This window comes from Geotrypetes seraphini, chromosome 6, assembly GCF_902459505.1.
Source record: "Geotrypetes seraphini chromosome 6, aGeoSer1.1, whole genome shotgun sequence".
Taxonomy (NCBI): domain Eukaryota; kingdom Metazoa; phylum Chordata; class Amphibia; order Gymnophiona; family Dermophiidae; genus Geotrypetes; species Geotrypetes seraphini.
The window spans coordinates 205,792,521-205,819,470 of NC_047089.1; the positions used below are offsets into that span (position 1 = coordinate 205,792,521).

Sequence of the window (26,950 nt, forward strand, 5' to 3'; positions counted from 1 at the left end):
TTTTTTTAAAGCTTGGGGTGTGGGGGAAGGGAGCCATTGTCGGGAAGGATTCTGGCATACACACATCTATAGCCATAAAAAAAAAACCAACTACTCTTCGTACCCCGAACAGCTGAGTGGCAGGAGGCTGCTTTAGGGCTTCCCCTGCCACTCAGCTGTTTGCGGCTTCTCCTGCAGGCTCTGCACTTGTGTCAGCTTCCCCTGCAGGTGTGTCAGTTGCTTTCTCCGACTGATTGGATGGGATTATGGCGGACCTCCGCTAAACTCCTTTGCATGCAAAATTGTTTCAACATAGATCGCTGTTTTCAAATTGGACCATAGCAACCCACAGGAATTTAATGGCAATTTTAGAGCATCTGGCTCTGAATGTTATCTGTGATCTTCATGGAGACCCAGGTGCATAAGCTTTTTTCAGACTCCCTCAGTCACAAGTTCACACCTTCCTGCTGTTATCCATTAGCACCTATTTTTTGTACTCCAACTGCCAACTGTGCTGCTCTTCATATATTATCAATACAGAGCATTAAAAATTTTTTAAACTCCATACCTGCATAGATGCACCTCTAAACTCCTCACCAGTGCACACTATTTCCCCAGGCTACACTCTTCTCCCCCAGCAAATGAACATATTATTCTCTTAATAAAATGAATCATTTAGTTTGTCCTCACCCTAAACTCCTTCATAACCCCAATTTTTTAAAATCGGTACCAGATGAATGGAGAAAGAAAAAAAAATGCTAGAACTCTCAATTTCAAATGACATGGGTGGCCAGTGCATGGCACAGCAAGAGAGAGCAACAGATGATAAAATCAGTTTGCCTTGTGAGTTTTAGGCTAACATACACCCCCCATCTCCCTAAGGTAGGAGAGACCCCTGTATTATCATCCTAAGAAGTTTACCTTGTTGCTACCAAACTCTCACATTTTATCAGTACCATAGACGAAAAAATAATTTTACTCCTATAGTGTTTCTCTGGGTTAGAGAAACATACTTTCTAAAATGTGAAATTTTTGGTTATAATTCATGAGAAATGTAATCTGTGAAAAAGAATTGAAATGGATGGTGATGTTGCAGTTATCACTGGTAAAGAGAAAATCATTTAACATTCAGCTGTACCCTGATGTTACTACAAAATACTCCTACTTGTTTTCAAAATTAAATTCTCCCGCTCACCTGCCTTCTTAGATAAATATCTTATCTCCCATACTTCTTCCAGGGCCCTCAGATCCTCTGATCAGAACCTACTGACGGTTCCCTCAATCAAAGATCTATATTATACCAGAAACACCATCTTTTCTGTAACAGCCCCCTCCCTCTGGAATGCAATGCCACCACATCTCCACTGTGAAAAATCTCTAACCAAATTTAAAACCAACCTCAAAACATTTCTATTCAAAGATGCATATCAAAACTGCAGCTAAGAATACTTTCCAAGGGGAAAAAAATTACAGAGAACCGCTTTTAAGAAGTGACCCCCTTTCCTCCTTTATTCTCCTCCCTCTCTTCCCTTCCTCTTATTTTTATTTCTTAATGTAATTATAATCTCCCTCCCCCCCCCAATTCTTCTTGTATCCAACTTGTCTAAACCTTTGTCCTTGTCTTGGCTTCAACGTGCCTTATTTTAGTTCTATTTTTTATGTTTTTATTAATTTTAATATTATAAATTAGCCGGATACCTGTGATGGTTGGTATACCGAATTATAAATAAACTTGAAACTATTCTAACCTGTGGGCTGCAGACCCCTGCCTTTCTGTAATGGTGCTCTCACCCCAGAAAGAAAAGTTAAAGTTCAGTTGACCAGGAATTCCAATGCAAAATTACATAAAGCTGATCATATTATAACAACTTATTTTTGCTTTTATTGAACACAACAGAAACATGTTACCTTTACATTGCAAACTAAATAAAATAAATAAAATTTCAGAGAACTTATAGAATCCCACTGTGTACCCCACTAAGGGGACACGATTCAAGCCATGGCTATTAAAGTCACCATATCAGGATAAACTGTTAATATTCATTGCAAACAGTTCTACAAACAGTTCATGGGACCTACTAGTAGCCCTCTAGATTATGTACCATTTGGGATTTGGCTCCTCCCTTAAGCAACTCCAAAATGTAGAAATAATGGGGCTTTTTTGTGGAACTATCTAGGCGGACCACATATTTTTGTACAGTTCTCTCCAAGTCCCATCCTACTTTGCATCACACAATGTGATTTCTGTATTGTCTTGTCCTGGGCTAATGGGTAAATGCTGACAAATTTTGTCCCTTACCCAAATGTCTCGATAGGCATTTACCATGGCCATAACTAGAAGGAATACGTATGGGTAATTGAGCCCCCATATTTGGTAGACCCACTGCTTGATGCATTTGTCTGACCAGTTGGGTGCTGGCAGATGGGGGTCATGCTTCCTGGCCAGGTTGTACCCAGGGGTCCCTTAAATAATCTGTGGAATACTTGAACTTAGTAGATCTTGGTAGTGCTCCTTCACCTCCTCAGGACTCTCTTCCTTTCCTCTCTCCAGTGGGCCGAGTGGATGGCGATTCAGCCCCAGCTGACGTTCCAGGTGGGGCAGTTATTCTTCCTGCAGATCAGTCACAGTAATTTCTTCCCAGGTTAGGCAGAGAATATCAAAAAGGTTTTCTGGCAATGGAAGGCCCATTACTGGATCCTGCTGCAGTGGAATTGAAAAGTCATAGGCCATCTGCAGTACCTTTACCACTAGTTGATGAGCGGGGGACCAGAAGTGTACCTTGCCCTGAAACTGTAGAGATACTGGTGCAGCCTTGTATGCCTGTCTGGACCAGGGGAGGCTGGATGTAGAAAGCGGTGATGTGGTCCTCATGGAAATACAATATCTCCTCCTTCTGATGATGACTACCCTGCACAGCTAGACACCCTCCTTAGCAACACTGTGGAGAATGGAGAGTCAGATTCACTTTCTGACATCAGGCTGATGCTCGTCGAGGAGCAGGGCTCTCATGTGGCAATCTCCCTCACCCCTTGGGTCTCAACACACCAGCCCCAGCCTTTGGCGACTGCTGTCTCTTCAATGTCAGACTGGCGAGGCTTTCAGGCAACAGCATGGACTCTGCTGCAGTGCTTGCCTCATACCAATCAATTCTGGATGGAGACTGCTCCACTGGTTCTTTGCTCCTGGGGCCTCCCACAGTTGTGATTACTTCAAGTTCTTCTTTGAACAAGGAGCTTGCCTGATCTCTACTGCTGCTTCTTTTTTTTTTTTTTAATTCTTTATTCATTTTTGCATATTACAACAAGTGTAGTAGACAAAATCATATGAACTTATAAATATACACTTGATTAACTCTCATATAACACTTTAAGTACAACATTTCATTACAAATTCATATTCTATAATATTTTGAATATTATATAATACACCTAATATTTAAACTATTCTTATTAAATAGAAAATCCTCCCATCCCATCCCCTCCCCTCCCATCACAGTATTGCATACAAATACCATTACAATGAAACTATTGATATATTCATATATTATGAGATAATAAAAAATAAAACCCACCAATTTCCCCTCTAATCAAATATCTTACCTTGGAAAAATTTATCATTCATTACAAAAATCTGTTAATTGTCCCCAGATCTTCTGAAATTTACCAAAATAACCTTTTTGTGTTGCTATTGTATGTTCCATTTTGTATATATGACATACAGAATTCCACCAAAAGTTGTAATTTAACCTGTCATAATTTTTCCAATTGTATGTTATTTGCTGATTTGCTACTCCAGTCAAAATAAATAAAAGTTTGTTGTTATTTGATGAGATTTGACTCCTTGCTCTCATTGTCGTTCCAAAAAAATAGTATCACTTCTGGAGCTGGGGAATGAGAGTGGCTATATGATGGACATTATATATGACCTATTAACTGGCCTCCTTCTAGCATGATGACAATCTTTTATTTCAAGCTGCAAACTCCTCGTTCCTCCATCTCACTTCCAAAGTTGCTCCCTGACTCCAGCATGATGTTAAACTCGGTGCTGGGATCACTTGGTCATAGTCAGCAGCACCTAGCAGGTGAAGGCAAAAGTTCCTTCACTGGATGTGGAATACTTGCAATGGTAAGCATGCTTAATGTCTCCATCACGGGTTACTTGGGGTTAGTTTTGCACTGCCAGCAATCCTCCAGGGCACGGTTTAAATAGGTCCCTCTCTCCAATTGATCTCCACGCTGGTCATGTCTCCCTCTCTCTGCTTATGTATCCTCTCCGACTGTACTGGATTGGTGCATGAATGTGCTCCCAGGTGGAAGGCTTTCTCACATAAGTGGTGGATGAGGGTTCAGGAACTGAATTGCTCCACTGCTAGATTTTTATTAGAAGATGCTCTGTCTAGTCCACTATTAGGCTCCAAGTTAGAAACATAGAAAGATGACGGCAGAAAAGGGCTACAGCCCATCAAGTCTGCCCACTCTTCTGACCCACCCCATCAAGTCTGAGTGCTAATGACCCCGATCCTTAGCTCGACCCCCATAGGGATCCCACGTGGATGTCCCATTTATTCTTAAAGTCGAGCACGCTGGTGGCCTTGACCACCTGCACCGGAAGTTTGTTCCAGTGATCTACAACCCTTTCTGTGAAGAAATACTTCCTGGTGTCACCATTAAATTTCCCTCCTCTGAGTTTGAGCGGGTGCCCCCTTGTGACCAAGGGTCCCCTGGGGAAGAATATATCGCTTTCCGCCTCGACACAACCTGTGATGTACTTAAATGTCTCAATCATGTCTCCCCTTTCTCTACGCTCCTCAAGAGTGCATAGCTGTAGTTTGCCCAGTCTTTCTTCGTATGAGAGACTCTTGAGTCCGGAGACCATTCTAGTGGCCATTCGCTGGACAGATTCAGCTCGAAGCACATCTTTTTGGTAGTATGGTCTCCAAAATTGCACACAGCATTCCAGGTGAGGTCTCACCATGGTTCTGTAAAGCGGCATTATGACTTCAGGTTTGTGGCTGATGAAGCCTCTATTGATACATCCCAACATTTGCCTTGCCTCATGGTACTTGCTGTTTCAAATGTTGACTGGAGACTTCTTGGAAGGAAGCAGTGGTATAGTGATGGTGAGAGGTGCCTAGGGCAGTAGCGCCCCTCCCCTGCCCTATGCCACTCCTTACCCACCCCCTCCTGCTACGCATATGCACCCCTTCCCTACCACATACCTCTTTTAACTTCCCCAGAACGAGCAGCATTATCAACTCCATTACCAACTCGCTACCCACTCAGCATCAGCTCTCCCTATGATGTCACTACCTAGGCATGGGACCCGGATGTGACATCAGAGGGAGAGCCGACACCTATGCAAATTCTCTTTATCCACTGTTTCTTTGTGTGCTTTCAAGGTCCCTGTTATTCGGGCAGCATTTATGAAACCCCTTGCTTCACCCAGATGCTGGGAAGGGGCACACAAAGATAATTTTATTTGTTTAAGACCAGAGCTGGGACCAGCTTACAAGATGGAGTCCCACAGTAGGCAAGCACCAGACAATCCACTCTCTCCTTTCACTCCAAAATGAAGTATGTCCATACCAGCATTGTAAACTCCAGACTTCAACATTACTCTTCTCAAAATGAAAAGAGGCACTTTCTTGAACAGTGAAAACAGTTGGTAGAAAGATACAGACCAAACTATATACACTCCTCCTATACTCCTCAAAAGGTGATGTTATACAGTATTCCTAATCTCCTAACTCCAAATTTCAATGATCAGAAGGTGGGCTCTGACTAACAGAAACCAAACCTCTTAATCAGAATATTCACTTGTCAGTTGGTGGGCTCTGCCAAAAGACAAATGTACTGCCCAAATCCAGTCCTTAAATCTCATCTGGAGTGTAGTTACAAACAGAGACCATCCTCCAGGAAGTCCCAGAAACTGGCTGGGCTTCTCAATGGGTTTTCTCAGGCTTCCAGAAACTGCTGGAACCTTGTCCTAAGTTTCTGGCAGTTTGCAGAGGTGCCTGCCTATCTGGATGTAATCTGTGGTCCCCATGGAGATCCTGTTGTTATCCATTAATCATAATAATAATTTTATTCTTATATACCGCCAAAGCCATGATAGTTCAAGGCGGTTTACAACAAAATGAGCTGGACAATCAGCGAAGTGGTTACAATAAAGAGTTATCGAATATAAGACATGATTTTTATATAAGACATGGTTTTTACTCTAATTGCCAACTGTGTAGTTCTAAGATAGGGCTGTCCTTCATACACCAAATCACATCACTGATAATTTTAAAACTCCAAACCTGTAGCTCTGGGAAATAGATGCACCCCTATACTCCTCACCAAACTATATACAAGATGTAGTAGACCACGACGGTAAAGGACTTGCTGAAGAGGGAGGGGGTAATGAGTAGACAACATGAAAGAAAGATTTAAAGAATCTTTGGATGGTGGTGGTGACATCGAGATTCTCTGCCTTGGGTGAATATCTTCATAAAATTGATAGATAAATAAATGTATGTATGTATGTCAGAGATAAGTTATTGGGCAAGGTGAACCTTATGATGTAAGCCAGACTTATAAATGATTAGCTTCTATTTCAAAGGTCAAATGAAATATTACCTTTACCAAAGGAGAATATAAACGATTTTAGTTACTCACACCACGTGCATTGCACTGTATGTTTTGGTCACAGTTGTTTTTAATTGTAAACAGTTGAGAAGTATCTACACACTTTTGGTTTTTGCAGACCTAAAATATAAAAATACATTTTATTTCAGTTATTAGGCACAGAAGAAAATAAGGCAGCAATCCTATAAATTGGAGCCTCATTGTAGGAGCCACAAAGGGGCATGTCAGTTCTTAAGGTTATGCCTAGACCAGTCTAGAAGGTTAGAACAAAGCCGCATTGGTGCACCTACTTATGACAGGCCAATGGCTGATGTAAGTGTGTGCGCCTGTGTATGTCATATAATAATTGTACACATCAATTGGACACATCCATGTTTGTCCAAGTAATAATAAATAATAATAATAATAACTTTATTTTTGTATACCGCAGTACCACAAACAGTTCAGAGCGGTTTACAATGCAAGAGACTGTACATATACAGCGAAGATATAATGTAAGGGAATGTACTAAGCAGTTGAGAGCAGTTTACAATGCAGGGGACTGTACATATTCAGCATAGGTGTTTATACAGCGAAAATACCATGCAAATTTACAATGCAAGAGACTGTATATATACAGCAAGGATATTTATACAGTTAAAGTACAGTGCGAGAGACTTATAGAGCAAGATACAATGCAAGAGACTGAATAATGCGGTTGAAGCGGTTTACTATGCAAAGATAGTTGTACATATGTCCTAATGACAGTTTTACACTATGCAATTTAGGTGTAATGTTTATAGAATAGTGCCTAGCACTTATACATATAACTGCTCAACTAGGCTGCAGATCTCCATCAGGTCCAGGAGTTAGCACCTAAAGGAATGCTGAACTCAATGTTACCAAGTCCTTTAGTTTAGAAGCCTATAGTCAGGACCGGTGTTAGGGGGGAGCAAAGAGAGCAACTGCCCTGGGCCCTGTGGCTCGGGAGGGCCCCCTATGAACCAGCATGTCTTCCACCTTCTATCCGCACTGGTCTGATGCTGTTCTTACCTCCGTCGCTGACAAATCCATTATTGCTGCAGGAGGGCTGCAGCTGCGGCAGCCAATCTGAACAGCTGCCTATGGCTCCCTTCCCTGCCTTCCTTTGCCCTGGTCCTCCCAGGCAGAAAACAGAAGTTGCGTCATTGGGGATGGACTGCTGAAGGAAAGCAGGGAGGGGAGCTGTAAGCAGCGCTTCAGATTGGCTACTACCATAGGTGTCGGAATGGGGGTGGCCACAGAGGCAGTGGCCTCCCCCAAAATTTAGCCCTAGTGGTCCAGAGGTGCAGCGAGCAGGAGCAAGCTTTACGCGTTCCTGCCCACTGCTAACCTGGTGGGTAGCATGAGCTATAGGATGTGTTTCTTCTGCCGCTCAGCGAATTGCGAGAATTTGTGGGAGCCAATCAAAAAGCCACTTAGCGCCAAGCAGGAGTGCCAAAGCGCACTTGTGCTAATTGCCACTGAGCGGCAGAAGACAACGCATCCCGCGGCTGCCGCCACCCACCGGGTTAGCAGAAAAGTAGGTGGGCAGGGTGCAGCGTATGACAGGGGGAGGGAAGGGGGCTGGGTGTAGTGCCTGACAGGGGGAAGGGAATGGGGCTGGGTGCAGTTCTTGACAGGGAGGAGGGAAGGGGCTGGGTGCAGAGCCTGACAAGTGGTGGGGGAGGGAAGGGGGCTGGATGCAGAGTCTGATGGAGGGGAGGGAAGGGACATGATAGTGGTGGAGAGGAGAAAGGGAGAAATGTTACATTGGGAGGGAGGAGAGATGACCCAAAGAAGGGAGAGATGTGAGACAACTGGAATGGGAAGGAGAGAGAGAGATGCCAGAGCATGAAAGGGAAGGAGGGGAGAGAGATGCCAGACGGCAGAAAGGAGAGGAGAGAGATGTTAGATCTCAGGAAGAGGGAGGGAAGGAGAGAGAGATGCCAGACCATGGGAGAGGAGAGAGATTCTAGGCTATGGGAAGGAGAGGAGAAATATGCCAGACTTTATGAGAGGGGAAGGGAGATGTCTGACCATGGGAGAGGGACGAGATGGTGCATAAGGATGAAGGGAAAGGGGATACAGAGGGAGGAGATGGTGCACAGCAGTGGGTGCGGCAGGGAAGAGATAAGAAGAAATGCTTCTTATGAATAGATGGGAGGAGGGGGGTGAAGAAAGAGGGAGGAGATGGTACACATGGATAGATGGGAAGGAAAGGCATGAAAAAGTATATTTTGAGAAGAATGCATGGAAAAGTATATTTTGAGAAGAAAGCAGAAAAATGGAAGAACGTTGAATGTTAAAAGTTAATGCTAAAGATGGATGTATAGTAGAAAGTGCAGGAGAGAAACCAGCAAATGGATAAGGTGGCCCTGGATACACAGTTAAGAGCACAGACAGAAGGAAGTGCAGCCAGAGATTAATAAAGATGGTTTGAAAACCAAAATCACCAGACAACAAAGTTAGGGGAAATGATTTTATTTTCAATTTAGTGATTGAATTGTGTCAGTTTTGAGAAATTACATCTGCTGTCTATATTTTGCACTGTTAAGGAAGAAATGCATTTATTTCTATTTCTCTGGGGTAGTACTGCATGCAGAGTCTTGAATCTTAGAGTCTCATTTATATATATTAGTACTTTTAGTTTGTGGTTCCATATTTGCATAGGGGTTATCTGTGTTCTGGTAGGAATGAATGTTGAGAAGCATACGTACAGTGTGCTTTGTGTAGTTTAATTTTGTGGTTAACCATTCTGTATTCTGTATTGTTAATAAAATTATATTGTGTGTATATATGAAAAATGAATGGAAAAAATGGTATTACAATTAGTACTATTATGGGGGAGGGGTCTGGGGCGGAGCTTGCAGGTTCCCCCAAACAAAAAAGCGTTCTGCTGCCTATGGCTACCACAGCTGAAAGTCCCCTGCAGCAAAAATGAATTTTTCAGCGATGGAAGGTAAGAGCAACATCAGACTGGCATGGATAGAAGGAGGAAGACATACGGGTGAGGAAATCCCTATTACTAGCTGTAATTTTTCTTAAGTAGAAAGGGGGACTGGGGGAGGGATTTAAAAGAAGTGCCAGACTGAGTATGGGAATAGGTAAAGGGAAGAGCTTATGGGGCTGAAAACAGAGGAGAAGGGAAGATAGTGGGCAGTGATCTGAAAGGAGAGAAGAGAAACAGAGAAGTTGGATGTGGAGTGGGGTGCAGTGAAGGAAGGATAAAGATACTTGAAGAGAGGACTGTTGGGAAGAGAAAGGGAGAGATTGTGAACCTGGGGGGGGGGGGGGAAAGATAGGGGAAGGCTAGTTAGGAAGAGATAGGGAGAGATTATGGACCTGGGGATAGAAAGAAGGGAGAGAGGGAGAAATGTTAGTTCTGGGGATGGAAGGGAGAGAGAAATGCAACATCTCTCTTTCCCTCCAACCCATTGTTCAGCATTAAGGGGGAAGGGAAGAACACAACAATAGAAAAGAAAGGGAGCAAAATGTTGGGCCATGGGGAAAGAGGAAGAGAGTTGAACCCATGGGAAAGGGAAAAAATCAATATGTTGGAGACAGGCATAGTGAGGGAAATGGAGCAAGTGAGGAGAACAGACACTGGAAAGATAATTAGTAAAAGATAGAGAAAAAGCAGAAAGAAAAACTGGGATCAAGATGATAGAAAAACAAAATGTACAGACACCAAGGTAGAAAAAAGTGTTTTATTTTGAATGTATTAACTGGAATATGTTATCTTTGGGATATGTGCATCACAAATATTTTTTTATTATAATCAGTGGCATAGCCATGCAGCTGATTTGTGGAGAGGGGCTGGAGCCCCAAATGGGTGGATGGGCACCAAATTCTCCCCCCGCTTGAATGCAAAATATAAATATTTGAGCTGGTGCAGATCCCCAAGCCCTGGGACTGAAAGCTCTTCCTCCAGTCTGGCAACCAGAAGCCTCCAAACTTTGCAGCTAGTGACAGTATCCTCAAGCTGTCAATTTTTTCATGCATACTTGAGAACCAAGCGGAAAGGGGGAGGGAAGGCAGTGGCTCTGTAATACTGCTGCAAGCTACAGAACTTTGAAAGTTCTGGTCACTGGACCTGAGGAGGGGAAGGATGTGGTCATCAGCTGATGAAGCTTGGGGATCTCCACCAGCTACATCAAGAGAGATGTTCATTTTGAGGAGGCCTAAGCTCAAAGTGGGAGGCCCAGTCCCTTCTCATGGTTATGCCACTGATTGTGTTCAGTACAAAATGAAGTACGGTACTTGCAGAGTTAATTTTTTGGGTTTCCAGTTCAGTTTTGGTATTCATATTTCTATTTCTAATTTGTGATCCATTGTTCTGTATTTGGTGAAGGCCTGTCTGTGTTTTGTGTGTGAAGAAGTCATTTAAATATGGGTGGGGAAATTGGGAGATGGATAGGCAGAAGAGGGACATCCTCCTTAATTTCTGCCCTGGGCCCCTTTATGACTAAAAGTATGTGGCCTGTCCAATCCAGAGACTGCACAGTGTGCTATTGCAATTCTCTGGAGACAGAAAAATACTGAGCAGTCTATGACTGCATGGGGGTGAATCACACATAACTACTTTGTTTCTCTCATATTGATGGGTATAATCCACAAGTTCTGGCCTGGTTTGGTACAGACACTAATGAAAAATCTATTCACAATTCTTGTAAAATATAAATTACTCATAGTGCTTTTTAATGTTTTTACAATCGAAGCAGCACAAGAATGAAACATACATGTACTATTTAAAGTTGCTCAGCTATGAATATAAGAAATCTTACTAGCAAAACCTAACAAGTATATGGAGTATAACCAGAAAACAAGCTAAGCACATTAGCAATTATATCAATAGAGACTGCACAAGTTTCAAATACTGTCAGAAAAAGTCCTCAGATATCTTGCTCCAACAAGTCCCAACTTTATGAGATGGAATATATTTTATATATAGGAGCTTCTCCAGCCATTGGTCAAAAACCTCCACTCTATTGCAGTCTTCAAAACAATTGCCCAAATGTGTCTTTAAGAACAGTTTTCATAGATACAATCACATATCATTCACAACTTACAACCGTAACGGCTGGAAAAAAAAAAAGCAAAATCCAGCAGTATTCTTTATCTCACATTCACAAAAAAGTCCACCAGTGGCCCTATTTCGCCTCCAGTTTTATCAAGGGCCGTGACATTAATTCTCTATCAGCAGTCTTCTCCAGACACAAACTTCTTTACCCTCACTAGGGGATTGCACCAAACCCTAACTTAGGTGTTGTTAGGCGGCCGCAATTAGGACACTTAGCGACACCTAATGCAAGTGCCGTTTATAGAATATGGCTCTTAGTGCTAGCATTTTATACAACTACATGCACAATGGGTGCATAAATGTAGACCTCTTAGATCAGTGTTTCTCAACACCCCCTTAGGGGTACACGGGCCGCTTGTTGGGGGTACGCGGCCTGGCCGCCACAGAGGATATTCCCTGCCTGACCGAAGCTGCAACCACCACCGGGGATCCCTCCCTGCAGCCCGCCCCCAACCTGCTGAAGCTGAAGCCTCTGCTGGAGATCCCTGCCTGCCCATCCATCGAAGCTGATCCCTCCTTGCTTCCCGTCCCATCCACTGCCAGGGTTCCGTGCTCCTCCCTCCCTCTCGAAGCTGACCCACAGGGCTGATGTCAGAGGAAAGCATTCCGGGTCTTTGGGGGAGGGGGTTCCAGTTACCTCCTCGCTCATTCTGCCTTCAGCGGCTTGTTAGGGGGGGGATGCACAGCAGGCAGCAATTTACACGCTGCACGTAGCTGACACGGAAACCTTCTCTCTGACGTCAGGGCTCCAACGTCGGAGGTAAGGCTCATACATACATTCATGCACACACACACAAGGGTTCTTCAAAAAGTTTTTGCATTTTCATATTTTCACAGGAAATGGTTGGGGTGGGAGAAGTGGTAAGAGGGAGTGTCATAGAATGTCATGTGACCAGTCAGTCAGGCAACAGGGTGATTATGTGAAAAAGTGACGTAAGTTTTGATTATGAGATATTTAATAAATAGTGTTTTAAAAAAATAAAACAGTAAAGTTTTTGAAGATCCCTTGTGTGTGTGTATGTATATATATATATAGATAGATATACGCTAAAATTATTTTTAAAAATTCCATTTACATTTTGTTTCTAGTATATACAATATGGTGTAACTTATTAACAAGAGGTCTCCGAGCTTTATATAACTTACGGTCTCACGAAGTCTAAATCCGGCACAGAGGGAACCTGTTATAAAATTACCTCTTTCTGCATGGAAAGCATTTTTTACATGTGGAAAAGAGCTCTTTTGAAATTGTGTGTATAGGTATGTATATTAACAAGCCGGCATGTACTTATATGTAACAGGAAGAAAAAAATCACAATTTCTAACAAAACCCATGTTTTGGCAAATACCTCTGGCGCTTTTATGGTATATCTGAAAGATTTGTGACTTCTTTTTAAAATTCTTTATTCATTTTTACAACTTACAACAAGTGCATTAGGAAATAACATTTGAACTTAAAAAACATCACTTGATTTTCTATCATTATCAATGTACATTGTACAAAAAGTTTGTTTGATTCATTTCCCTTTCTATGGAAAGAGGATGGAATGAAATATTTAGGAATTTGGATAACAAATACGCTGGAAGAAACAATGAAAGTGAATGAAAAATTTTTATTAATGAAGGTAACAGAAATGTGTGAGCAATGGAATCCTTTACATTTATCTTGGTGGGGGAGAGTCCAAACGATTAAAATGTGGTTTGTTATCAAATGAGTATGATACCAGTTTTTTTTCAGGGGTCTTTTTACAAAAAGTTAAATAGTATTCTTACAAAATTTATTTGGCCGGGTAAAATTGCTAGAATTGATTTAGTGCCTTTACAAAAACCAATTACGGAGGGAGGGGTAAATTTTCCCAATTTTTATAGGTATCATCAAGCCAAGATTGGTTGTGGTTGGAATGGCGACTCATGTTTCCTCTGAGATTAAACCATGTTATTAGTATCAAAATGCCTAGGTTATATAAAGAAAACAGAATATTAGTTGATACATGGAAAACCTTAAGATTTGTGAATAATTTAACACCTATTCCAGTACATAAATCAATAAATCAAACTATATGGCTTAACTGACCAGAAGAGGGAAGAACGTCCTTGGACACCGTCTAGCCCGCCTACTACACAGGGCTTTAAACTAGGTAAGTTGGGGGAGGGTACGGGCACAAACAACCTACCTGGCGAGCTAAGCTGCCAATACTTTTTTGAGACTAAGGTAAGTAAACACCGATCTGGATCAGGGGAGAGTATACACACTTTCGAGTCTGGAGTTGGCTCACATTATAATTCTGGGTCACATTGTAATTCTGGGTCTAAGGGGAGTACACATTGTAATTCTGGGTCTAGGGGGAGTACACATTGTAATTCTGGGTCTAGAGGGAGTACACATTGTAATTCTGGGTCCAGTGAGAGAACACACATTGCAAATTGTACTAAAGGAGTTCAAGTAGCCCAAGCGGGAATACCCCCACAGGGTACATACATTTCCGAGTCTGGGATAGGAACACACTGTAGTTCTGGGTCTGGGGAGTCCGGGATAGGTGCACGTTGTAACTCTGGGTCTAGGGAAAGTACAAAACATGCGAATAATGCTAAAGGTGTCCAAGTAGCTCAAGCGGGAACATCCCCACTGAGACATAACAAACATACAACATGGAGGGCTATGTACGTTGAGTTGGATAACCTGGACATACTGAACTACCTAGTGGAGAAATACCTTGTGTATGATGGACATTACAGCCATTTTAACACATATTTTCTCACAGTCTACGCAGCCTTTCTTTACAAGCTAACCAGATGGAACAGCATGTACTTCGCTAATCTATGAAAATGATACTCCTGCTGGCCTAGTTCTTGTCTTCCTAAGGAGGATACTTCTCCAAGGTTCGGTGATCATTGTTCATTTGTACTGAGCTGTTATCAGTGCCGTATGATATATGCAAGGCACCCTGAGAAGCCATATAAAACACCCATAACAAGTAACAACCCCTGAAGGATGAAGGGGGAGCAGGGATGTGGGGGCCTGGTGCCTGTCTCTAAAGCAAGCCATGGGATCCAGGCATGGCCAGGATGCTGGAATGTCACCCTTGCATCTTTGTTTCCATTTGCTGCATAAGACTGCTTACAAGGACACCATCCTGAAGAAATACAGTGTTGTATAACGAATAAATCAGCCTCAGCAAGGTGATAAGGATTCAAGATATGGACAAAAGAAGTTCCCGAAGTGCCCTCTGTTTCTGGACTGCTAGGGCCCCTCTCGTGGAGGGGGAAGTGAGAGGCGTGGACTGGGGGGGGAAATAGTTAGGTATACATTTTTTGTATCATTAGGGAGTCATATGACCAGAGTTCGGGGATGAGCCTTTTGAAACAAAGCAAGAATTTATCTGTATAAAAGAACATGCATCACAAGTAGGGTCAGAGAGATTTACCTGCTTATGCCTGGAGGGTGTGCTAGCCCCCTGCTTGGCATATGAGTGTAAATATTACTCTCCATTGCATATTCTGAACTGACAATATATATTTCTTTCTGCTATGACTCCGCTGCTATAAATTTGTAAGCCATTTTACTAACAATAAAAATATTGTCTGTTTTGGAAAATACAATGCCGTCTTGTAGTCATTCCAATGAGGTCAGCAAAGCAGCCTTTTTATCTCAACGTAAACGCCCACAGTCTGGGAAACAAGATCCTGGAATTAGAAACAGAAATGAGGAATGCCGACCTGGATGTGGTGGCGATATCTGAGACCTGGCTCACGGATTCCCACGGGTGGGACATGATCATACTGGGTTACAACTTGCTTCGCCGGGACAGGGAGGGCAAAATGGGAGGAGGTGTAGCATTATATACTAAAGATGACATTAAGGTCACCAGAATCACAGATGTCCACTACACTGGGGAATCCCTTTGGGTAAATTTGGCCAGAGGGAAGGACAAATGCCTGTATCTTGGTGTAATATACAGACCCCCAAGACAACAGGATGACCTAGATATGGAATTAATCGGAGATATAGAGAATATCATCTTGCGTGGGGACACAGGATTGTTAGGTGACTTCAACATGCCTGATGTGGATTGGGACACGCTTTCCTCTGCTTCCGGCAGCAGCAGGAGGCTATTAAACTCTATGAAGGGAGCAAGACTCAGGCAACTGGTGTTGGAACCAACAAGGGATCAGGCAATACAGGACCTGATACTTACCAATGGAGAAAGTGTCACAGAGGTCTCAGTGGGCGACACATTGGCCTCCAGTGACCACAACATGGTATGGTTCAATCTCAGGAAAGATTTCACTAAATCTACCACACTGACCAAGGTCCTCAAATTCGAGGACACAAACTTCAAAGAAATGGGAGACTTCGTTCACTAGGCGCTACAAAGCCAAGCAGAAACCGATAACGTGGAAGAAATGTGGTCGACTTTGAAAGCCACCATACAAGAAGCAACAAACCGCTATGTTAAATCAGTAAGTAAACGGCGAAGGAACAATAAGCCACAGTGGTTCTGTGCGGAGATTTCGGACCTCATCAAGGAGAAGAAAAAAGCATTCATCTCTTACAATTTAGTCCAATTTACTTACAATTTACTCCAATTTATCTTATATCCTGAAAATTTTCCAAATTTCTCTATTAATTCAAGTAAGCATGGAATGGTTGTTTCAGGGTTTCTCAAATGAAGCAGTATATCATCTGCATAAGCAGAGACCTTATATTCTTGTTCTGAATAAGGAATACCCTGTATCCCCTTTGCTTGCTGAATAGCTAATAACAAGGGTTCTAATACAATATCAAAAAGCAAAGGAGACAAGGGACATCCTTGTCTAACTCCCCTCCGTAAACTAAAACGATCCGAATAATTATTATTAATATACAATCTAGTAGCCGGGGAGCTATATAAGGTTTGAATCATTAGTATAAATCCTGACCCTATACCAGACCATTCCATAGCTTGATACATGAAGGTCCATTCAACATGATCAAAGGCCTTCTCTGCATCCAAGGAAATAGAAAAGGCTGGCTCTTTCATGGCTTTTGTTAAATATAACATCTGAAAAGCCAATCTGGTGTTATTAGAAGAATGTCTCTGAGCAACAAACCCTGTTTGGTGCATACCAATAATAAAAGGGAGAGCCTTGGCTAAGCATAAAACCAATGTCTAAGCTAAAAGTTTTTCATCAACATTTATTAAAGAAATAGGCCTGTAATTTGAAACCAATGTGGGATCTTTATTTGGCTTTTGCAAAACTATAGTTAATGACTCTGCCATAGTGCCTATAATGCAACCTTTATTGAGTTGAGCCTGATATAAATTTAACAAATATGGCAATAGGGTATTTTGAAATGCTTTATAAAACTCTACCGTAAAACCATCACCACCTGGAGTGGATCCTGCTCTCAGGGATTTCTTTTTTTTTTTTAATCATGTGTATTGAGGTCAACCAGAGGAACAAAGGGCATACAAGAAAAAATATACAAGAAATACAGAGGCAAGTCAATGCGGCTGTGAACAGTGCAATATAATATACTCAACCGTACCATCAAAGAACTCAATAATGGTGTAAAGACTACAGTATGCGCATTCAAAAGGCAGAAGAACCCAAATTGAGCCAAAAGAAGGCAAAGTCAAAAGAAGGAGGGACATAATGCCCCCCCCCCCCCAGAGTGCATCAAAAAGAACTGGTATAATAGCTAATAAATGTGCTCTCAGGGATTTCACAATGCCATTTGTAATTCATTTAATGATATAGGCTTATCTAAACTTCCTTTTATATGTTCAGGAATTTTAGGTCCCTCTAATAATTTTAAAACCTCTAAATCATCTTTTTCTTTATCTAAATAAGGCTCAGAAGAATAAAGAGCCTTATAAAAATGTAGAAATTGTTTCAAAATAGGTCCAATTTGAGAGTAAGTATTTCCTTTCTCATCTTTAATTACAATTATTTTTGTCCTTTTTTGCTTTGAGATAATTCGCCAATAATCTTCCAGCCTTATTTGAGTTTCCAAAATACAAAGCTTGCTGAGAAAATAAATCTTTCCTAACCAATTTAGAAGAAATCTCATTGTATTTACATTTAGCTTTTAAAAGAGCTTGTAACGTAGAGTGCTCCCATTTATTAATCAATTTCGATTCTAAAACTTTAATCTCTTTTTCAAAATTGGAATATTGTAATTTGACCTGTTTCCTAATATATGCAGATAATGGGATAATTTGTCCTCTCATGGTTGCCTTGAATGCATCCCATAAAGTTTCCATAGAGATCTCTCCTATATTATTAAGTTGAAAATATTTGTTCATTTTTAATTGAAAATCTTCACAAAATTTTGGATCCACATTCTTGATCAACAATTTTAAGTTCAACCCACACTCCTCCATGGTCAGATAAAATAATTGGATCTATAGAGGCTTGTGTTATTTGTTGAACCAATTGGTCCAAAACAAAGATGTAATCTATCCTTGAAAAGGATTTATGAACACGAGAACAAAACGAAAATTCCCGCCCATCAAAATTAAGTATTCTCCATATACCTTTTAAATTACAAGACTGTAGAAAATTATCTAATCCTAATGATTTCATAATTTTATTAGGATTTTTATCCATCAAAGGATCCATAACGGCGTTAAAATCCCCGGCCACTACTAGATTAGAAGCAGCCAGTGGTAAAACCAATTGTTGTAGAGACTTGAAAAACTCAATTTGGTTTGAATTAGGGGCATATACATTAAAAAGCGCCATAGTAGTATTTCCCATGTTCATATCTACATGTAACCATCTTCCTAAAGGATCTGAAGCAACCAATTTGAATAATGCAGTACATTTCCTATTCACTAAAATAGCTACTCCAGCCTTCTTTCCTACAGCAGGGGCAAAAAAACAATGTTTTACCCAACCTCCCTCTAGTTTTGTAGATTCTATAGCTGACAAATGTGTCTCTTGGATATAGCAAATATCTGTGTTCTGTTGTTTTAAATAAAATAGCGTTTTTTTCCTTTTAATCGGATGGTTGAGGCCATTAACATTTAATGAAATTATCTTAAAATCCATTATACAGAGTATACTTAATGTATATAAATATCATCCAGTAATTCAAATTATAATGAGTATTCACTAAATAACATTTTCCCTGAAATTAAAACTTATAATAAAATCCCCTATCCCCCACCCATCTTTTCATATCCCCATCCCATCCCTACCCATCCCTCACAAAATAATAGTGAAATCCCGATATCTAGAACTAACAACAAACATTTTATCCATATACTTTCTTTCCTCATTGAACCCCCTTTTCACATTCAGGAAGATAAAACCCGCCCAAGGATGCATTCATATGTATATTGTTACAAATCCTATGTATATTGAATTTCGTTAAAAGGATCATTTGGCAATGCTTCTTATCCTGTTAAGTCTTAATTCTGATTTTCTTGTCAATTAAATGCTTCATGCTTCCTCCATAACATGTTCTTTTCCAACCTTCTGTAGGTTATGTTTCCCCTTAGGAACCCCAGATCAGCGCATACTTGAACTCTTTAATAAGGTTCTCTTGGATTTGTGTGCAGTAATCCTCTATTGTAATCCTACAATCCAGCCATACCATTGGTGCGTTGTACTCTGGCTGCTACACTTTTCGCACCAGACGTAGATAACCTAGTTTTACTCCAGCAGATTTGTGACTTCATTTCTGTAGTGAACCAAGGAGGCTCAGACTGAATCTCTGAGGCAGGCATTGTTTGCTGAAACACTGGCTGTGTCAGGTTTCTGGCTTATTAATAAACTTAGGCTGATCCTAAGGAAGTTCCTGATTGGCTCAGGCACCTCAGGCCCCTCCCAATCATGGCCTTAGGTTCCTTTCATGCATCACATAATGCACCGTGGTGGGGGCCTAAGGCCCACATTGTGTTGGAGGAGGCCGGAGGAGCAGGAGGGACTGAGTACCTCTCCTGTTCCCAACTTAAATGTATGGGGAGGGAGTGTCCGCTGTCCAGTGGCAGGAGGGAGTGGGCATCCCTCCTGCCATTTATTTGGGGGGGAAGGAGAGGGGCCAATGGCAGGAGGGAGTAGGCATCCCTCCTGCCATATTTTTAAGCACGGGTGTTCGGTGGCAGGGGGTAGTATTCGGCCAGCTGTGGGCGGGCAGTTGAGGGAGGAGGGGGCCGATGGCAGAAGGGACCTGGCATCCCTCTTGACATATTTTTCAGCATGGTGGGGGAGCGTCGGGTGGCAGGAGGGAGTGGGCATCCCTCCTGCCATTTGTGGGTTGTGGGGGGGGGGCGTTTGTTGGGGGCAGTTTTTTTGACAGGTCTGCCTGTTTTTTAATTAATTTTTTAATGGGGCAGATATTTTGCGTGTGTAATACCTGTGTAATATCTGGGCCATGGAAAAAAAATGAATTAAAAAAACCATGCAGACCTGTGAAAAAACTGGCAGACTTGTCGGTAATACAGTTACGGTTAATCAATAAAAGGGGGTATAAAGGATAATTTATACGATACTTGCTTTAAAGAGTTTTTTTACACATCAGTGTCCAACTTCCATTTTATAATTAATATAACACTTCTGTTAACCCACTACTTTTTATCATTCAAATGATGCCCTATTTTAACAACAAACTCACCCCGAAGCAACTACATTGGGAGGTTGAAGTATCATTAAAAAATGCACGGAAGATCCAAGATGGTGATCTGAGACAGGACGCGCTGAGCTGCGTGTCCCAGGATTGTGCCTTTTCAATTTCCTTAATGGTAATTACTTACCGCGATGCCGAAGAGATGGGGCCGGAGTGCCGCTTCTGCCTCGCGGCGTCCTGGAGCCCCAGGTCTCGGGAATATTCAAGATTTACTGCGGCGCATGCAGGAGGTCGCAGCAACGTCGGATGGCGGCCCGCTGACAACACAGGGAGGCGAAACCAACGTGGATGCTCCTGGGCCCGACACCACACTGAGCCCCGACGTTAGGGCACCGCCCCCGCAACCCCAGACGACCAGCTCTCCCAGGGGCAGGGAAACCCCGGATTCATTGGTTTTCTCCTCTTCAGAGGCAAGTAAGGATCCACTGGAGAGCTTGGAGGCTGGGGCCCACTTTTCTAGGGCCCCCATGGAGATATCTGGGGGAATATCATCTCAACATGAGGGGGAAGGGCTGAAGACATCCCCCGAAGGACTTCAGAACGGTGAGAACTCTACATTTACACAAATTTCAACTGAATTGATTAAACCTGCAGAAGTGACTTTAGACTCTATCTGGGACTTAATGGCTGGTTTTGTTAAAAATATTACTCCTACACTTCAACAAATTGAAGGGAAAATTAAGGAACATGATAAGGAATTGAAGGATTTAAGAGAAAAAACGAATACTTCTAACTCATCTGTTCAAAAAATAGAAAAAGAAATTGTATCATTGAAACAAATTCAAGAGGCCTTAGTTAAAGACAATATTAGCCTAAGGAAGAAGACTGAAATGCTTGAGAATAATTCACGCAGTAATAATTTAAGGTTAATTAACTTTCCAAGACTTGAGTTAGTAACACCTAGAGATATGCTTAAGAGATATCTAGTAGAGAACTTAGAGATACCCGAAGATTCATTATCACCATTTTCACGGGTTTATTATTTGCCTGATAAAGAACAAAATCAACAACTAAAAGAAAAACCTTCAGATCAAGAACTTCTAAATATATCACAGATCTTAGAAACATCTGAGAAGGATTTAGCATCACCAGCCACCATGATTATTACTTTAGCTTTGCCAATTGATAAAACATGGTTGTTAAAACTTTTCTTTAAAAATAGACAAAAAAGCTTTCTTGGTTATAAAATACAAATGTTCCCAGATTTGGCACGGGAGACGCAAAGGCGCCGCCGTGAATTTCTTCTTTTGAAACCTGGGGTTTTATCTTTGGGGGCAACCTTTTATTTGAGACATCCGTGTAAATGTATTGTATATCACCGTACTCTTAAATATGTGTTTTTTGAACCATCACAATTGACAAATTTTGTGGCTATGTCTCGCCTGAATGTTAACAATCTTTGAGCCCTATATTTAGGATATTGTGACCCTATCTCAGTGCTATAGTTCTCAGTTTCTTTTATAATTTTCTTTTTAGATAATTTCGCCAATTTTCTATAATTCTTGGATCCTAATTGTGGACTTGAGCATAAATAGTATATTTGTTTAATTTAAGATTTATATTGCTTTGTATTTGATATCTATCCTATTCTTGCTTTCTGTACAAGTGTAATACTTGAAATTTAAGTTGAAAATAATAAATAAATAAATTTTAAAAAAAAATGCACTATTCTCAGTAAAGAGACCTCTTATAACATGGATGTTATTTCAAGTCTTCATCCTGAATGCAAGTGATGTAATCATTTACTTAAAAACCTCCTTCCTAACCATAACCTTAAATTTTTATTTAATGTAAAAACTATGGGGTACATAATAAAAAAAAACCCGTCTAAAAAGTGTCTTAAATGGCTACTTGGACGATCAAAAAGCCTGATCGTCCAAGTACCCATAACCAAAGCTGGTTTTTAGACTTATCTAAAACCAGCTTAGGCCTTCCCCTGCGTCTAAATGCACAGAGAGAAAAGAGGCGTGTTTAGAGGAGGGAAAAGGGCGGGTGGTGGGCGGGAGGTGGGCTGACCTATACCTAGGCGTGCAGCAGGTATAACCAAAACCGTAGGCAGGTTGCCTAGTTGACACTTATACCTTTTCGACTTAGACAAAGTTAAACCAGGTCTAAGTGCTAAAAAAGGGGCCGCTGAGCTGATGGTCGCTAGCGCGATCAGTTCAGCGGCCCAGCAACCTACCCACCGCAACCATTGCGGCAGGAGAGATGGCTCATCTCCCCTACCGCGATGCCATCACTCCTCTACCCGAACTGCGCGACCCATGGCAGGAGAGATGCCCTATCTCTCCTGCCGCGGGTTGCGTCAGTTCGGATAGAGGAGTGATGGCATCGTGGTAGGGGAGATGAGCCATCTCTCCTGCCATGATACATCACCCTCCCCCCCACACACACAACATCGGGGCAAGAGGGAGCCCAGGCCCTCCTGCCCCGGGCATCCGCGGCACCCCCCGATGACATTAGGGCAGGAGGGAGTCCAAGCCTTCTTGTCCCGGGGCACCCCCGACCTCCCCGATGACATCGGGGCATGAGGGAGCCCAAGCCCTCCTGCCCTGCGGCAGTCGCGGCACCCCCAACTATATCGGGGCAAGAGGGAGCCTAAGCCCTCTTGCCCTGGCGTTCGTGCTCCACCGCCGAGTACGATCCAGCCAGGAGGGATCCCAAGCCCTCCTGGCCCTGGCGACCCCCTACCCCCCACCTCCCACTACAATACGGGCAGGAGGAATCCCAGGCCCTCCTGCCCTCGACACAACTCCCCTCCCCCCAACGACTGCCCCCCGAACCCCCAATTGGCCCCCCCGCTGACCCGCGACCCCCGGCCGACCCCACAACCCCCCCACCCCCACCCTCTATTCCCCGTTCCTTCAACGTTGGCCGGACAGACAGGTGCCAAGCCCGCCCGTCCGGCAGGCCAGCCAGGTCCAGAATGGGGCCGAATTGGCCCAGGTGGCAGAAATCCCACCCACAGGTGGGGCCTGAGGCACCTGGGCCAATCAGAATAGGCCCGGGAGCCTTAGGCTCCTCCTGTGGGGGGGGGGCCTTAAGCACATGGGCTTGGCATCCGTCTGTCCGGCCAATGTTGAAGGTACAGGGAAGGGGGATGGGGGGTCGCGGGTCAGCGGGGGGGCGATCGAAGGTTCGGGGGGCAGTCGTTGGGGGGAGGGGAGTTGTGTCAAGGACAGGAGGGCCTGGGATTCCTCCTGCCCGTATTGTGGTGGGGGGTGGGGGGTAGGGGGTCGCTGGGGCCAGGAGGGCTTGGGCTCCCTTCTGGCCCGATTGTACTCGGCGGGGTGGGGGCACGATCACCGGGGCAAGAGGGCTTGGGCTCCCTCTTGCCTCGATATCGTCGGGGGTGCCGCAGCTACCGCGGGGCAAGAGGACTTGGGCTCCCTCTTGCCCCGATGTCGTCGGGGGGTGCCGTGGATGCCCGGGGCAGGGGGGGCTTGGGTTCCCTCCTGCCCCGATGTTGTGTGTGTGTGTGGGGGGGAGGGTTGGTGTGGATTCTGTAACCGGTGTTGTTTTTGACAGACAACGGTTACAAAATCCAGCTTTTAGGCGAAGGACTGGCTCCTCCTTCGCCTAAAAGCCCATGTGTTGGATGTTTTGGGCTTATGCGTTTTTTTGGTTTATTATGGGGTATAAGTGTAGACGTCGTGGGGGTGTACTTGTAGACGTAGTGGTTGGCTGGGCGTTTAAATAGCTGAAGGTAGAGGCAGGCCATAATCAAAACAAGGACGTTTGTTTTGGTTATGGATACTTTCCCTGCTTCTGCTTTCAACGTTTAAGGCCTTAGGCCAAAAAGGGACTTAGACGGTATTTTTTATTATGCCCCTCTAAGGGTTCAACTTTTTCATTTATTTTAGTGCTTTTTTCTTTATTTTAATAATGGTATCAAAACCTAAAATCGATTCATCAATGTATATTTTAAAGAAGAACAGCAACACTTATCTTAATGGCTTTCCAGCCAAAATCAACGTTGGAGAGCTATGAACTACCCAACGCTCAACTTGCTTTAGAGCGTTCCAGCTATCAGTCAGCCTTCATCAGGGGACAATATTGCTGCTGTGCCACTTCCAAGTTTGCCGAACTTTCTGGCGTTGCAGGCTGACTGATAGCTGAAACGCTCTAAAGCAAGTCTATAGCAAGTCTATAGTATCAAAATAGCTAAGCAAATGTTAGTGAATTAATCGCTTGGCTATTTTGCATGGGGTTTTACTCATTTGCATGGGTTGGGTTGGATTGGATTGGAAAATACACGGTGGGCCGTTTAGTGAATTGGGTGGGTAGCAGCAATTGTCGCTACACCTGTGAAAACAGGTGTAGCGATGATTGCTGATTTTAGTGAATCGGGGCCTTTGTCTCCATTGTCACCTGTCTCTGACTTCACTTTTTTCTCCAGTTTGATATACTTTTCTGTTGGTATTCCCCTCTGCTTCGCTGCCATGACTTTTATTTGCATTATACGTATGTGTTTCTGGAAATATACTGTAGTTTGGGCTGAGCTGGGGCATCTTTGCAATGTATTCACACATTTTATAAAATATACATGTACATTAAATACACACACACATTCACAACTTCTTGGGAGCATTAAAGGAGAAATCTTTTTAGACTTTTCACCAACAGTAAGTGCCCTATTGTTATGAAAATATACTTCACACGTACAATGAAGATAGAGATGGTATGTTACCTTAGCAACGTCACATGCTATGCCATCTTCTACCCAAAATGGGTCCTTTTCTTCTTCCTTCAGATTCTTGTCTATGGATATACATCTGATATTTTTCAATTTAGAGTATATAATATCACCTTCTAATTTAACTAAAGGAGTAAATGATGTATATTCACATATCAGCTTCCCACAGAAAATATCACTGCAAACACAGAAAAAGATAAACAAAATAAAATCATATGGTGAGATGGTAATTATTTTCAAAGATGCTCACCAAAATGAGGGCAAAAAGTCAAATTTCAGCAAAAATAATAAACTTTTGTTTATAATGATGGAAGTTGCCATGCAGCTAATTTTATTATTTTTTTTTTTTTTTCCATTATATTTTTATTTTCAAATTTTACAAAAAGTGTACATAATAATAAAATACATTTGATATATGCATGGTATCACTTTTATATCTAACACAATGTATGTTTGAATTTGATTTTCCCCTTCACCCTCCCCCCACCCTTTTATTGCCTTAATATAATATTTTCAAATTTTATAATAATATACAACATATTGGAATACAATTGATAATTATTCAATAACATATTTATATCTACTACAATATATTCTGGATAAATTTCCCTCCCCCCACCCTTCTATTATTTTTTAATCATTTGTTACATTTTGTATCATATATTATAATATATTATATATAAATTGTTTTCCTTATCCCCCCTATATGTGTGTCATAAAAAAAAGAAAATCTCTAAAAGAAGAAAAGAAGAAAAAGTATTCTATTATTTAATCATTGCAGTATTTTGTCAATGGCCCCCATATTTTTATAAATTTATTATATGTCCCCTTTTGTACTGCTATTGTTCTTTCCATTTTAAAAACATAGCATATTGTATTCCACCAAAATGTGTAGTTTAGGTTGTTGTAATTTTTCCAATTATTAGTTATATGTTGAATGGCAACCCCTGTCATAATTAATAAAAGTTTATTATTTTCTGGTGAAATTTGACTTTTTTTTCTCATCATTGTTCCAAATAAAATTGTATCATATGATATTGCAATATGATTTTCCATTAATTTATTAATTTGTGGCCAAATTGAATTCCAAAATATTTTAATATAAGGACAATGATATAATAAATGATCTAATGTCCCTGGTTCTAGATTACAGTGCCAGCATCTATTAGACTTAGAACTGTCTAGTTTTTGTAAACGAGTAGGGGTCCAAAAAGCTCTATGTAATAAAAAGAACCATGTTTGTCTCATAGACGCTGACACTGTACATCCCATTCTCCAAGACCAAATTAGTGGCCATTGAGATGCATTAATTTGATGTCCAATCTCAATGCTCCAAATGTCTCTTAGACCATTTTTTGGTTTTTTATTCAAATATCCAGATATTAATTTATACCACAATGCGGCTTGATGTCCTAGGAAGTCTGCTTTAAAGCATAAGAACTTTAAACTATATTGATTGTTTAATGATTTCCATTCAGGGAACCCAACCTGAATGGCCTGCTTCAATTGCAACCATTTAAAACTTTGTGTTTTATTAAGACCAAATCTATGTTGCAATTGTGAAAATTCCAGCAGTTTACCTTCTGAAATAATATCATCTAGAGATCTAATTCCTGCAATAATCCAGTTCTTCCAAAGGATTTGAGCTCCGCCAATTTTGATCTTGGAGTTTATCCATATGGATTGATTAGTTGATTTATATATTGGGATGGGTGTTAATTTATCAATAAATCTCAATGTTTTCCAAGTATCCATTATTATTTTATTTTCTCTGTATCTTTTAGGTATATTAATACTTGGTAAATGAACTAAATTTAGGGGAAACATAAGGCGCCATTCCAAATATAACCAATCTGGTGCATTATCTATAAGTTCTGGGATGATCCAATACATACCCTGACGTAGAATATAGGCTTGATGGTACCTATAGAAATTTGGAAAATTTACC

At 41.8% G+C, this 26,950-nt stretch overlaps 1 protein-coding gene across 7 annotated transcripts in view; it reads right to left on the reverse strand.

Moving 5' to 3' along the window:
* Window positions 1-26,950, reverse strand: part of LOC117363119 (disintegrin and metalloproteinase domain-containing protein 9-like) — a 141,814-nt gene that overhangs the window by 22,200 nt on the left and 92,664 nt on the right. For 6 of the 7 annotated variants that reach the window (XM_033950434.1, XM_033950433.1, XM_033950431.1 and 3 more), the window contains 2 exons: window positions 24,997-25,180; window positions 6,640-6,729 (listed from right to left, as the gene is read on the reverse strand). In XM_033950434.1, coding sequence (XP_033806325.1) covers window positions 6,640-6,729; window positions 24,997-25,180 — 274 coding nt within the window. The remainder of the gene's footprint in view (window positions 1-6,639; window positions 6,730-24,996; window positions 25,181-26,950) is intronic. The other variant, XM_033950432.1, reaches the window with a different exon arrangement.